This window comes from Austrofundulus limnaeus, unplaced genomic scaffold (genome assembly GCF_001266775.1).
Source record: "Austrofundulus limnaeus strain Quisiro unplaced genomic scaffold, Austrofundulus_limnaeus-1.0 Scaffold224, whole genome shotgun sequence".
Classification (NCBI taxonomy): Eukaryota; Metazoa; Chordata; class Actinopteri; order Cyprinodontiformes; family Rivulidae; genus Austrofundulus; species Austrofundulus limnaeus.
In genome coordinates this window covers 79,433-95,373 of record NW_013952626.1, presented here as the reverse complement: position 1 = coordinate 95,373, position 15,941 = coordinate 79,433, and the positions used below count along the sequence as shown (strand labels likewise).

At 38.4% G+C, this 15,941-nt stretch overlaps 1 protein-coding gene across 2 annotated transcripts in view; it reads left to right on the top strand.

Moving 5' to 3' along the window:
* The window catches only part of LOC106525356 (GDNF family receptor alpha-4), a 60,045-nt gene that overhangs the window by 34,617 nt on the left and 9,487 nt on the right, over nucleotides 1-15,941 (top strand). For both annotated transcript variants that reach the window (XM_014019558.1, XM_014019557.1), the window contains exons 2-4: nucleotides 11,785-12,060; nucleotides 12,247-12,327; nucleotides 14,770-15,115. In XM_014019558.1, coding sequence (XP_013875012.1) covers nucleotides 11,785-12,060; nucleotides 12,247-12,327; nucleotides 14,770-15,115 — 703 coding nt within the window. The remainder of the gene's footprint in view (nucleotides 1-11,784; nucleotides 12,061-12,246; nucleotides 12,328-14,769; nucleotides 15,116-15,941) is intronic.

The window sequence follows — 15,941 nt, the reverse complement described above, 5'->3', positions numbered from 1 at the left end:
ATATATATGATTGTGCATATTTTTATGACAAAATCCATTTTATATTCAACAGCAGACCTGTATTTCAGATTTTATCTACTGTGTTATTTTGGATTTTCTTTTCTTTGGCAACAGTTTTAGGATGAGATCAGTTGTTATTTTAGGAAAAAGGTCAGAGTTGTGCATGATTTTACATTGTTGTATCTGCTTTATATGTCTGTTGATGGTGTAAATGGCTGCCTTGATTATTCAGGTGGTTCTTTTCAAACACAACCAAACTGGACAAATGTTTTGATGATCTAACAAACGTTTCATCTGCTTAACTTTACATCGGTAATCACTTAGTGGTTCACACTGAAATTCTAAACTAATTTAGCTCTCAAAGACGAAAGCTATGTTGCAGTAACAGAAAACATTTTACTGTGATTTCATTATCTCATTTGTACTTCTGTCATTTTATAGCTGAAAATCATATTTTAGGCTTAAGGCCCTGTAAAATTTTAGAGAATTCATGCCAATTTAAGAACATTTTAAAGACATCTATGCAGAAGAAATAAGAGATGGAATWAAAACAATCAACTTTAAGCCTCTTCTAGGTGTGTACTAACAAATTGATCAAATACAAAACTTTTATTAGTACTTAGACATAAAAAAAAATCACAAGCTGGCATAGGTTGTCTAGTGTGGTATGGCGTTTAGGTCCAWTTAGCTACACTGCCAAAATAGCCATCTAAATAAAGTAAAAAAAATACTAGATTGCAGTTTGTATCTTCAGACAATTGACAATAAGACAATTGCACTTGTTAAGACTTCTTGAAATAAAGAAAATTATCCAGGCTAACAAGAATAACACATTCTGTTCTTGCTGAGTATTAGCCTGGTTAAAACTAGCCCCTTGTTCTTTGCTTTGCTTCGTACAAGGGTCTGGACTCTCGGCTATAGAGAAGCGATTCTTTCTGGAGGCGTGGCCTCTGTTGAAGTTTAAAATTATTGGATCGGTTGGCCGCGACATATGTGTGCCAGCTCCACTGTGAAGGAGGCTAAGCTAAGAAGCTAACTGGAAGTTGCGTGCACTGTAAACAACCCTACTGAGAGGAGAAGTACCGAGCCAAACTAGACGACTGTAAATGAGAGCTGCTGGCTTTGACAGGCAAATTTAATTTAATTTGGAAGCCTTATCAACATGAACTGAATCATTCACTTCCTCCACTGCCATTGCTAAACTAGCAGAAACTGCACAGAAATCAACRTTCAAAACTCCGCCTTYTGTTTGCTGATTGGCCCCCACAAAATTCTCCCGTAGAAATCCTTGTCTATGTGAGAAATCCCAGATGGAGCAGTGAAGGGAAACTAGAACTGAGCGGAACTGCGTAGGAAGGCAAAGGCCAGGCTAGCTGACTATGTCAGTCTCAAAACAAGATCAAGGGCCAGTCTCCAGCAAGTTTTAGATTTGTCCCTGCTTCAGCACATCTGATTCAAAGAGATGATTTTACCTTCCAGCAAGGTCTGCAGAGGTCCACTAGTTAAGTACCCCTTAGGTTCAGCTGTGTTGAAGAAGGGCAGCACCTAAAACATGCAGGACACCGGCCCTTGAGCACCGACTTTGGACACCACTGCTATAGACATTCACTCATTCATAAACACATGGATTGAACTGGCAACAGGACAAGGCCCCCAACCACTCAGCCACAGCCAGCCAGGACATAAGATCACAAGACTTGGGTAGATGGAAAATCTTTTGCAGTGTAGTTTTCTAAGATGTAAAAACTAAATGTATGTACACACTGAAGAAGACCCCACCGGCTGGCCTGTAAACCTCTGATCTTCCCAGAACATGATGAAGTATAGCTGTTACACAGAGACTACACAGGCCAAACTAAATCACTGACTGAATCAGATTGGGCTGAGAGATATACTCTTCCCATAAGACCTAAAGAATTTTTTTCTTTACTGTAAGCCTTCACTCTTCCCCTGTGGCACTGATAACCGTCCAGACTGCCACTGATATGATTTAATGTGACTTTAACTGACAGGACTTATAGCCTGAGTCCCTTTRAAGCTGTTGTTGGTAGATAATGCCAACAAATGCCTTTAGGTCCTGAGTTCATAAAGAACCCGCTCCACTGCAAACGTGTTCGCATTCAAAGATTAAAACCCAGAAAAAAAAAAAAAACGTGCTCCATAAAACAAACAAACACAACCACAGTCAAGTTGTTACTAGTCAGGTCATAGCATGACGAGCCAGACAAAGTTTCGTGCCAGGGGACCTTTGGTGGAGCACTGGTCTGTTTTACAGCATCGAGCCGTCGGATCAAGCTGACATTGATGCTCACTTGAAGCAGCAGCTCAAGTCATGAATAACAACTATGTTCTTTGTCTCATTCAGATATAATCTTTTGTTTATGATTCGTTTCCTTCACACATCAGCTCTGGCATTTGGGGATCGATTTGCATGTTTCTTGCTGTCACAAGTAAGATTGTGAGTTTGGGAAATTTTAAACTATGGATGGAAAGTAATTTGACCAAAAAAAAGAAAGATACAAAGCATGAAATATGCATGTTTACAAAGAAAAACAAGCCTGTTATTTACATGTTATGGTTCTGAGTAATGGAGATGAATTCACTTGAGCATGTGTGTCAGTCTGACAGCTTTTGGAGATGTTTCTGTCAACATGGAGCACCTTCAAGCATGAAAAGATGGCAGWGATATTAAACTTAAAATAGCGAATYCTTCACCCTTATGTGTGAACAATAAATCTAAGAGTTTTCCAAAACATATGAATTATTCTTTCAGTGAAAATTAAAAGAAGAGAAATTCACATTATTATTGTACATAAACATCAGAGAAAATGTTAGGTGATGCTTTTTGAAGTTATCAACACAGATCTGTCTTTGTTATCGCCGAAGGCTAAAGGATATTATTCTCAGCTGTGTGGGCTGGTTTCTGGGTGTAAAAAAGATGAAGGAGATTTTTTTGGGGGGCTTTTTACAAGCGTCAGTATGTGATGAGTGTCACAATCCTGGGCTGTTTGATAGATTTATGGATTTAGTTTGGTTTTATCATGTTGCTATTCTTTGTGTTTCCTTTGAAATTCCTTGTTACTGTTTGTCTTCTGTGATYATTATTTTTTCTACTTTTTTGTGTTCGATTTGTTTCATTGTCTTCCAGTGTTTCAGTCATTTTCAGTACTTTTCCTTTGTCAGCTTCTGCTCCTCTGTCCTACCACACCTGTTTCCTGTTACCATTAAATCACCTGTCTTTAATTTCCTCATTGTTCCCCATTAATCTCTCAGGCTTTACTTTACTTGCAGTCGTACTGTACATTGTACACTCTTTGAAAACAATTTAAATAAAACATTTCTTGTTATACAAGTGGTCCTTATTTAGACAGTTAACCGAATTAAGGGTATTCTTTTTGATACGGTAGCTGCAGTTGAGTGTTGTTTTTTTTGCCTTGTTGGGATTTTTATTGAGCTTTAAGTCTAAATATTTGGTTTAAAACAACTACTTGGATTATTTAGGATGATTTTTCCACATACAAACAATATGCTGGCAGTTAAAGTACAYCACTAAGCAACTGAAGCTAGTGTGAACTGACAACAGAACTCTCTGTCATGCTAATTGTTTGCTTTTAATTTAGATGGAGATACAATTTATACGTTTGATTTCCCATGACAAACAGAACAGACAATAACATTCTAACACTAGGATGTAATTAAATAGATTTTCATGGCTGCTATGACTTTACAACGGTTTACTGCAGATTGCTTTGTTGTTTTTTTTCCTGTTCATCAACATAAATTGAGACAAAAGCTATAATGTAAACTTCTGTCGCCCTCCTCCACAATTGAAAATCCTAAAAAAAGTGTCAGGATGAGTGCAGTTCTGAGCAGTGCATCATGGTAGATCATGGCTGGATTCCCCAGCARCACGGACTCCAGTCTGCATGTTTATGCTCTCTGTGCTGGTCGCCTCATCAGATGGTTGTTCTCACTAAAGCAGCTCCGAGGTGCGATTAAAAAGCACCAACCAGAACCAGCGAGGACATTTTCTACAGTGGTTTATGACCACAGTGTGAAATAATCCTAAAAGTTAGGACGGCTTATTTTATAGAAAATTACAACATCTGTGTACCTACCTTTGAWAAAATTCATGCTTGTTCGGCTTTGGCTCTTCCTCCCTGGGAASTCTGTAAAATGCTCAAACCAGAGGAGCTGAAAACCCGGCTGACACTCTGTACCRGATGTGATTAGGTATATATAATGTATGTTTTTTTTACTCAAAAGTTCCTGCAGAGAGTTTGAATCTACAGCATGTTTGTATAGATGTGAGWTTCAGCAACACACACAGGGACACCATCTGTCTACTCTCAAGTCAAAAGCACCAGTTTTATTTTTTATTTTTGCAAGGCTAGAGAACAGGAGATCATTATCAAAGACCTAAATGGTTTCTATCCAGAACCTGATGCAATCAACATCACTTGGAGGAAGGAATACAAGTTTCAAACTCTTTAATCCACACCTTCCATGCCTCTCAAATGAGACAATCGTACAGCTGCAGTTGTGAYCTGACCTCATGTTGCAGACTGCAAAAGTAGTTTACAGGAGCTTTGCTGAAGGTGGAAATGTGCAGGTTTTTATAACCGTATACCTGCTTTATTTATTACTTCACTTCCATTTTCTTCTGGTTTTGTGCATAATTTTGTGAAAGTTTTATTATTTCCTCTTTKGTGGTCTGTATCACATTTAGATGACACTGACTGTTGAAAACTTTCAGGTCAAAGAAATATTATATTTAAATCACAGTTCATATTAGTGAAGATATTCATTAGTCATGTTAGATATTGATTTAAAACCATTTTCTTAGTTTTCCTTTTTAAGTATTGGCTGTTATAACCCATTGTTTAACTATTGTTATGTCTTGATTAAAATAGTTTAGATACATGCCCGAAACATTTTTACAACACATAAAAAAACCCGTTATTCAAACATAAGAAGAGGATTTTTGTCCTGCGTGTCTGCGATTCAGCTGTAGGCCAGTAGTGGGTGTACCAGGACCTGAAGAATGTAAATATGCTGAAACTTCCGGCTTCTTGTTAGCGTGGATTTCCTGCTTGCAGTGAAAGCTTTAAATCCTCATTCATTTCCAGTCACTGGTGTTGTTTGGTCCTCATTCCTTTCACATTTCAATTTATTCAACGTTTATGTGTTTTCGTCTCGACTTCAGTTAATGAACACTAAAATTTTCTTGCATTAGATTTGCTGACACTGTAGCTTACTAACATGCTTTATTATGACCCTGTGAATGTGAAGCAGGGGTCATATTGTTTTTGTACTGTTTATTTCATTATTTTTATTTTATTTTGAAATTTTTTCAAGATATTTGGTCAACCGTAGCACAGAAACTGCTGCACAGATCAACATGAAATTTGGTAGGAATGTACATGTGTTTGACCTATGCTGTGCCATCCAATGGTTTTACGATAGACCCCCATATTTGGGGAGGGGGCTCCATCTGAAAACAATACACTCCACCCCCTTTGGACCCCAACCTCATCTGAAAAGGGGTTGCTTGGACATGCACAAATGCTTATAACTCAAAAACTATTTAACAATTTTTATTTTGTTCAGCTCTGATGATGGGCCCAAAAATTAGTGCCCTCCACCCCCTCTGGACCCTCTCCCAAAACAATGAATTCATTCTGATGATGTCTGGTGCATTGGTGCGTTGCTTATGTGCAGGGGTCATAGGCTACCACTCATTTATCAAGTTTTGCTTCATTCTCACAGCAGTTTTAATTTGGTAATTTTGCAACTACTAAAAGTAGCCTTTGTTTGAAAAGAATGATAGATTTTTTTTTGAACTGCATAACCCGAAGTATCCAGCTGAAATAGCAAATACCTTTTCTTTCTGAAACCTTGAAGCCAAATTAGGGAGATTTTCTGGGCCTTTTGTTTGTTTGATGTATGCAGAATAAGTGCAGCTGACATTGCTTTATTCGGAATGCAGATGGAGATTTCAGTCTCATTTTGCCTAATTCAATCTTCTCCACTTTGATGTTTGAAACTGCTTAGTTTGTGCCTTAAAATGTAGCATTATCATCTAATGCAGAGAACAAGTCAGCAAAGATACAGCAGGAATATAAAGACCACAGCTTTGTTCGAAAGACTTTTACACATTCAGAACAAATTACGCTCACAGCAATAACTGAAACCTTTACATTTTCGACTTGCCCATTATTAGAGGTATGTTTATTTTTTACAAGCAAAATTCTTTACTCTAAAAGATTAYGACTCCCATTGGCCAATTAATAATAAATGGGATCAAATATCATTTGAATTTTATTAAAGTGTGCAACTTTGATCTCTTTATATTTTAATGACATTTGATTAAATATTTAAAAAGCTCAAGGACATTAATCAGAATGATTTTTTCCCACTAAAATAATTCACTTTTTAAACTCACAAAAAGTAATTTGTGGAAAGAAATTCAATAGAATTGCTAAGACATTGATTTGACTGAACTGATGAACTGTAAAATCAAAAACACAATAAACATATTTTAATCTGCAAATATTTTACTTGTTTAAATTCCAACAAAAACATTTAGAGTAGATGAGATGCAACTAGTAAGCTATCAAATGAATACAAGTCTTAGAATTATGAAAAAAAATCACTCAGGATTCAGTGAGAATTCTTTCCCTGCGGTTTTAAACTTAATTTCTTTATGTTTTGATAAAAAAAWTTAAATAACTTTAAAACAAATATAATGTAAAAACAGACTAAATGAATTTAGAAAAATATATTCATAAGTAAATTTATTATTTTACTGGAAACAACAACAACAATAAAATGTTTAATGTACCCACATTTTCCCCAAGTACGCTGTCACCAGTTGATTATTTAACAGCAAAGGAGTGTACATGTGTTGGTTTGACTGCAGTGTTAGCAAAATATCTGATTAACCAATGGTTGTATTTTATTTAAAGTTTTAGGACATATTCATTAGATGTACGTCCACAAAGGATTAACATTTAAAGACAAGCAGTTTAAAAACGGCCATCAAAGCTAATCAACCGTAGTCAAATATACAGATTTTTGAGCTAAAGCTTTATCTGGTAGTAGCTGAGAGTCATCTTCAACACATCCTCAAACTGCTAACACATCGTGCACGCTAATATGCTTTTGCTTGTAGGTGGCAGAAACACTGACTGACTTTGTGGTGTCAGAGTGATCATGATAAATACAACTGAAAAAGCAGCTAAATGATAATGAGCTTCATTATGACAGACCAGCATTTAACTGAGAACCAACCAGAAGTCTGCAGATTTAAATAAGATATAAAGTTGCTACCTTCTAATGTTTGCAAATTACCACATCCCCTCCCTGAAGGCACAGACTGCAGATGAAACACACATTTCATTTCTGATGTTGTTTAATGACTACACATATTTAACTGCACAGAAAAAGAGCTGTGGGCTGCCAACTTATCAAGGAAAGCATCATTTGTTTCTTTAAAGCTGCATCACACTCATGTAGATGGTATTACAATTAGTCTGAAATTGATGTAATATTAAACTGGCCTCAAGAAAAGCTAGTAAAATAGTGTAAATAGTAGAAAAAAGTAACTTACTGTAATGGGAAACTGTTCAGAAACTGGTATAGTTCACTGATGGAACAGGTGATTGAACTAAAATAGCTTGACATGTTAGTGTTACAAATCATTTACAAATAGCAGGAGCACATAATCAGTATTATTTTCTGCATTATTGCATCATATTTTCAACAAAAGCTTCCCATGCTCGTAGGTTTGTACAAGTGAAGGTAACATTCCGGCTGACTTCATTAGATTTCCTTTCCCCCTGTTTTATCTCTGCTGAAGTGGACCATTAAGTCAGTGCGCAAGGGTAACTGATCAGCTAATCTTCCTGTGATTTATGTGGCAGGGAGACTGAGGACTTACTGAAGCTCAGAACACACAGATTACTGACGTGGTTAATAGCCTAAACCTGGTTCACTGAGACAGGCTTATTGGAAATGTCAAATCAAGTGACTAATTTGCATTCATGATGTATGATGTCTATTTCAGCATCTAGCAAGGCAGCACAAACTGACCCTCAGTGCTAAAAAAAAACATTATTGCAATTTTTTTTGTCTACCTATGCCTGTGACATGACCTTCCAGGTCACCGGCAAAGGTTGAAACCTTTTTTACATATTCATATTAAATGTGCCTATCTGACTTGTGTTTGATGGTTGTTTAGAGTTTAAATGACTACTGATGTGAAGCTGACAAAATATGACAAACTTTTCAAATAATTTCTTTTTATGCATGCATGTTGTAGAGATCAAAACATAGCTGAAGCAATATTGCTTCAGAGTACAGTGTAAATAAGGGAATACAGCTCTGAATACAAAAAGGCGGATCTGAGGAAAAGGGTAAACAAAAAATATATAAAACAGATAATATGAGGTTTCAGAGTGTGAATGATAAGATGCACCATGTGGGTCATTCTTAGAAATATGTTCGCAGAATAACTTAAAGAAAATAGAAATATAAAAAAAGGTTAGGATTCACAAACATTCATTACTTTTGAAACAACAGAAGTGGGTGTGTGTTGTGGGAGTGTTTCTGCCTCGAGCGGAGAAGTTCAAGCATCTGGGAGTCTTGTTCACGAGTGACGGTTGGATGAAGCAGGAGATGGAGCGACAGATTGGGGCCTTGTCTGCAGGTTCTGGTCTGTCATGAAAAAAAAGAGCTGAGCCAAAAAAGGCGAACCTCTCCGTTTACTTGTCCATCTTTTTTAACCCTCTCCTAGAAGTATCATGACCGAAGTAATACAAACCGCAAAAATTGTCCTCCTTCATTGGGTGGCTGGGCTCAGTCTTAGAGAGAAGCGAGGAGCTGGTGTAAAACTGATGCATCTCTACTTTGAAAATAACAGTTGACTTGCATCTATTATTAAGTTTTGAGTGAGATGAGGTAGTTTGACCTTCTGATCAGAATGCCTTCTTGATCACACGGGAGGCAACGCCGCTCTTTCACAGAAATAAATTCCCAAGGTGCTGTACATTCAGGGAAGGGGGAGGGGGCAGTTAAGAAACACCCATTCAAGAAGACATACAAGGCAAACATGGGGGAACCAGTGAAACMGGTCATGCAGCAAACACAGTTGCGCTACCTTTAACAACAGAAAAACTAAAAACCACATAAGGGAAGATGAGGAAAAAACAAAACAAAACATYATATTAAATCAACAATGTGACACACTATGGTTTTTATTTTAAAAAGCCTCTGYGTAGAGCAYATTTTTTAGCCAGAGGAGTAAGTGAGTTTAGCGGGGCTTGTATCTGAAGCCATGAGTGTTGTATGCTTGTGTGAATATCTGAAGAATAAGCCCGAGGAATCCAGTCCCCAAAACCAGCACAGCCATAGTTCAGAATATGGATGTTAAGTGTTCATTCTGTGCGGCCTTCAGCCTGCTCCAGGAACCAGATCACAGACGGGTGTGTGTGTGTGGGGGGGGGGCAGAGCCTCAGTCGATGTCAGTATCCAGGAAGAATTTAGTCCAACAGTTCTTCAAGGCCGTTGTAGGGGAGAGACAAATCTGTAATCAGTTGTTTTGGGAACAGAAGAGCCAGGCAGTCGGTAACAATTTTTCATCTGCTTTAATGTTCTGCTGGTACATCTCAAGGTGGTGAATCCAATTCAGACAAATAGTGTAAAAGAACCAACCAAATTTCTTGAGGACAATTGACCCGAGAGCATGATTCACAACGCTGCCGTCGCCATCGCATCCTGTGTGTTGGGTTTCACCCTGGTTGCGATGACAGCCGTTAATCGCTGTCTTTGTCGCTCCCCATGTGTCGAGGCCATTAATCTGGAGGTCTGAGAACATCCCACAGGGAGATCTCAACGTACGCCCAAAAAGATTTGTAGAGGACACCTGGGTTTCCTTTTGAACCTGTTGCCTCTGTGAGTCAACCATTGCATAGCAGAACAAATGGATGTATGGAATTACACTTGTTTAATGTTTAAATGAGGACATAAAATGAAAATGAGCTTTATGACCTGGCTTTAAACGGTTCGGAGTTCTCCTTTTAAATGTCTTAATATTTGTGTCCTTTATGGTCATTTCTCTCTATCATGATGGACTGACATTGAACAGCTTTAAGCCAGAAGCAATAGGCACCAAATGACCCCCATGACCCTGAAAAGAAGAAGCAGATTAATGGTTGGATGGACAAGTCACAACCCTGAGCATCACTGATGACTTCCAAACTGTCTTCCTGCACTGCAGCTTTTTCAGCCAGAACTTTACTTTTTCAGGTGTCCCATTCTTTGATGTTGGTTTTTTTTTTAGTTTTTTTTTTTAATCATTGAGGTCTGCTTTTATGCCTGATTTTATCAATAACCCTTTGGTTTGGGTGATGAGTGAGTACTTGTGTGATCATGAATTCCTAATGAAGGTCTTTATTAAAAATGACTAAAATTACAGAGGGTAAAATGTATCTGAGTTATGCTAGCTGCCTTGGCTGCACGTAAAWGTTAAAAGAATCCTCAACTCACACTGAATACCAGACATTTAAATTATTAATACTCTTAAAAAARATTCCAATACTCCACACAATAAAGTTGCTTGTTTTTCTGTCATCCTGAAAATCATCAGACAATTTTACCTTTTTGGTTTGAGATATCTAAGCATTTTTAAAAATCTTCTCTGTATCATTACTTTTTTTTTTTATTATACTCTTAAAATTCAAAATCTCCAGTTCACTAAATAGGCTTTAATCAGCTGGGAATCAAAGCAACTTAAAAGGTAGATGAATTATTGGAGAGGATAAGTGCCAGAATACATCTGGCACCATCTGTCTTTATTGACAATAGTATAAATACATCTTGATAATGGTTAAATACATCCACTCTTCATTTTTTTCTYCTGGAAGTTATTTAAGAGCTTTACTTAAATTCACATATGTAMTTTTAAGGATAGACCAAAGCCCACCTCACCCATATTACTCACCCACAGCTCAAAAAGATAAAAACTATATTGGAGCTCATTATCTAAAATATAAAAAACAGTTATTACAAATATTCACAATACATGCAAATTCATACTTTTTACATTGCAGGACCTGCTGTTGAACTTTTACTGCCTTCTAGAATGTAGATAATATAATGCAATAAAAACAATATATTCTTTTCAGATTCTGGGAAAGTTTCGAGAGTATAAAATCCATGCAGTCCTTACAAAAAAAAAGAGGAGAAAAATAGATTTACCACTTTATCTACTTTGGGAGGTGTTAATAAAAAAGATAATTGTTAAATATATGAATGAAACATATTTACTTAAGAATATATAATTCATTACAGTGATCATGCCGTCAACTTTCCTCATTCTTTTCCACTCTGAGAACAGCAAAAACAAAGCAGCCTGATTTCTTCCCGGGGTTTTAACTAACTTAAAATTCATAATACATTCAAGCTTTTGAAGCTGCAGAGAGGAAAAAAAAACATGAGCTAAACCCATTAAAATTTCAGCACATTGTATGAGAGCAGTGCTATGATAATTGCATACTTGCAAGAGAACCTCACCTCCGCATTTGCACGTTTCCAGAATTCCACAATGAGGCTCGGACTGATTTAACATAATTCTCATTACCATACAACAGTTTAGATTTATTCCTTAAAATGTTTTTGAGTTTCTCCACTTTTTATATTCCAGACCACCAATCTGGCTTTTTAAGGGCTCTCAGCTCGCCCTAATCTTTCTGCTCTTTTGTGCTCTGATTTCCTCTCCCGCAGCCTTGTTAGAAGTCATTCTGGCCGGCACAGACTGTTTGGTGGCTGGAGATTCGTGCTCCGGGGATGAGACATGTAGTCCACGTCTGCGTACTTTACGTCAGTGTGTAGCGGGAAACGGCAGCATGAAGCTCGGCCCAGGAGCCAGGAGCCAGTGTGCCAATGCAGTGTCCGCCCTTCTGTCCAGCCCRTTGCATGGTTGCCAGTGTAAACGAGGAATGAAGAAGGAAAAAAACTGCCTAAGCATCTACTGGAGTCTTCATCAGTCCATCATACACGGTTGGTGAATTTGGTCAACAGTTTGTTTAAAAAAAAAGCACACATATCTTTGACAAAATCATGAATATAATTTATGATCAAGCCTCGTGGAGTGTAAAAACAACTGAATGAAATTGATTGTGATAATTTTTTTATTTTAAACTGTTAATTAATTTAATCCAAATTTTCTTTGAATCTATCTTTTAGGACTGAACCTCGTGGAGAGTTATCCATATGAGGCAGTGCAGAGGGATTACGATTATGTTCGTTTAGCCTCTATTACAGCAGGTAAAATGATTTTATTACCTTTCATCAACATTTACAGTTTTATCCTTCAAGACTGTGTACATATTTGATCATAAATTTATTTCATGAAATTCTTTTGTTATTACAACTTCAAGCAGCATATTGAATATTGTGGCTTAAAGGTACTCACTGCAAAATACGAAATCAGACATGAAACAAACAAAAAATGTTTCTAAACTATATCAAATAGTGCAGTTTGAAAGACTTTACTGCAGTGGTTTCTCAGATTATATTGAAAGAAATGTTTTATGAATTTAACAACATTATTATGGGAGTTCCTAATAACCTTTTTCTATTGAAAATAAAATTTATTGTTTGTATGGTGCATTAAAAGAACAATTTTTACAGAAAATATAAATTATGTTTTCTTTAATTCACAGCATTTATTGATTGAACAGTGCTTTGCAGTTATTTTATATTCTAAATGAATTACCTGAGCAGCGTGGTTTTCGTCCTGGTCGTGGAACAGCGGACCAGCTCTACACCMTCAGCAGGGTCCTGGAGGGCGCGTGGGAGTCACCCAACCAGTCTACATGTGTTTTGTGGACTTGGAGAAGGTGTTCGACCGTGTCTCTCGGGGACTCCTGTGGAGGGTACTCCGGGAGTATGGGGTACCAGGCCCATTGATGCGGGCTGTTAGGTCCCTGTACGACCGGTGCCAGAGCTTGGTCTGCATTGCCGGTAGTAAGTCAGACTCGTTTTTGGTGAAAGTTGGACTCTGCCAAGGTTGCCCTTTGTCACCGATTCTGTTCATAACGTTTATGGGCAGAATTTCTAGGCACAGCCAAGGTGTTGGGAGGATCCTTTTTGGTGACATTAGGAACACATCTCTGTTTTTTGCAGATGATGTGGTCCTATTGGCTTCACCAGATCGTGATCTCCAGCTCTCACTGGAGCAGTTCGCAGCCGAGTGTGAATCGGCCGGGATGAGGATCAGTGCCTCCAAATCCGAGACCATGGTCTTGAGCCGGAAACCGGTAGCGTGCCGCCTCAGGGTCGGGGAGGAGGTCCTACCCCAAGTGGAGGAGTTYAAGTATCTCAGGGTCTTGTTCACGAATGAGGGAAGAATGGAGCGGGGTGGTTGACAGGCGGATTGGTGCTGCATCTGCAGTGATGTGGGCGCTGTACCGGTCTGTCGTGGTGAAGCGGGAGCTGAGCCACAAGGCAAAGCTCTCGGTTTACCAGTCGGTCCAYGTTCCTACCCTCATCAATGGTTACAAACTTTGGGTAGTGACCGAAAGAACGAGATCGCGGATACAAGCGGCTGAAATGAGTTTCCTTCACAGGGTGGCTGGGCTCTCCCTTAGAGATAGGGTGAGAAGCTCAGACATCCAGGAGGGACTCAGAGTAGAGCCGCTGCTCCTCCACGTCGAGAGGAGCCAGTTGAGGTGGTTCATCTGGTTAGGATGCCTCCTGGACGCCTCCCTGGTGAGGTGTTCCAGGCAAGTCCCACTGGGAGGAGGTCCAGAGGAAGACCCAGAACATGCTGGAGGGACTATGTTTCTCGGCTGGCCTGGGAACACCTTGGGATTCCCCTAGAGGAGCTGGCCCAAGTGGCTGGGGAGAGGGAAGCCTGGATGTCTCTGCTTTGGCTGTTCACCCCGCAACCCGATTCCGGATAAATGGAAGAAAACGGATGGTCKGACGGAATTACCTGAGATTTTTTAAACTCACTATTCAATGCTATAAAATAGTAGGGATTTGGTAACAATTATGCTTTAAATCAAGACGGTGTTACATAAATTACAAAACAAAAAACAAAACAAAACAAAAAAAACCCAAACTAAACATAAAAAATATGAGGGTATACTTTATKAAATGAGGAAATCCTTTGTGATTATCCACTATTTAAGCCTTAAACTCCTTTATTGTTAACTTTCAAGCTGGTTGATGTACTTGTTTTGATGAAAGTAACTGAGACAAGCTCCAACATTGATCTGCTTGCTTTGGTTGAAGAAAATGATGGTTTAGCTTCAAATCACAACGTTTACTTTATTAGGGCAGGCACCACAACTGCAACAATTTGCCCCCATCTCCTACATTTCCAGCTGATGTTGTGTAACTAATACTTGAATTGCAGTTTAGGTTTTGATCTGTGCTGCCAAACAACTTCAGCATGTGATTTCACAAAAATCCTTCTCAATCACTTTGTTAAAAGACAAAAAGTGATTAATCTATTACATCCCATGACCTGATGACAATGACATAAACAAATAATGACTCATAATTCATTCCAGAGCGAGTTTCACTGTCTTTGTTTACATCCTTTCATAAAGCTGTTTCCAGGGTTCAATGTTTAACCGTCTGATATGACTTTTTAACAAGAAAAATGCTTCTCAACATAATTAAATAATAAATCACACGTGTCATGTGACTTTTGGTGTTCCGTTGATATCTTGTTTCTGATCCCACTTTCATCCACAGACACGGATGTTGGCATGGCGACGGTCAATCGCTGCCTGGATGCGGCCAAGGCTTGCAACGTGGACGACTTGTGCCAGAAGCTTCGCACAGAATATGTTTCAGCTTGTATCAAACCCACTGCCAAATCAGGCCTGTGCAACCGGCCAAAATGCAATAAGGCCCTGCGCAGGTTCTTTGACCGGGTTCCTGCAGACTACACACACCAGCTGCTCTTCTGCCCCTGTACGGACACAGCATGCGCCGAGCGTCGGAGGCAGACCATTGTACCCAGCTGTTCCTATGAAAGTGTGGACAAACCTAACTGCATTACACAGATGAGGATATGTAAAGCTGACTATGTGTGCAGGTTAGAACTAAGCTGTTTGAAAGCCTTTAACTGAATTATAGTTTCTTTAATTTCTGTCAAATGCCTACATTAATAAGGAAGAGCATTGCAGTCACCAAATAAAAAAAATTAGGACCCCTGATCTCATAATTACAAGAAACTATCTCATAATTATGAGAAAAAATACAAGATCTTATCTCATAATTATGAGAAAACATCTCATATTTATAAGATAAGATGTCATAATTACAAGATCTTATCTCATAATTACGAGAAAAGATCTCAGAATTATGAGATAAGATGCAATTAGGATCTCATAATTATTAGACAAGATGTCATAATTACGAGATAAGTTAAAGAGAGTCAGCTGATTTACATTACAGGAAAAAGAAACAATGACGGTACTACCACATTTTATATGCTTTTATTTCCTATTAGGTATGAAATATTGGGAAATATTGAGTTTATTTAATGTGGATGGTCTTGTGTCTATCCACCTGCACACCGGTTAGAGTGTTCTGTTCAATTCAGCTTCGGCTGCTTCGTCACAAGCATAACACCATCATTTAGCTGGTAGTGGTACTTCCGGTTTCAGCAACTATTTCAAAATAAAATTCAGATTCAGTACAGTTCGAACAAAACATTACAGAGATGGTATGATGCTGTATGGATGATAGTATGTCGACATTACGCAGGTATCTTCCTTGCGGTTGTTCAAGCGAAAAGCCCACTCTGACATACTGGAAGCCGCTCTCTTCCTGCAGTACGGGATGCTACAGCTATGTGTAGCTAATGCATCTGAAATGCTTAAATTACGTCCTGTATGTACACAAAGAGCACACACTTC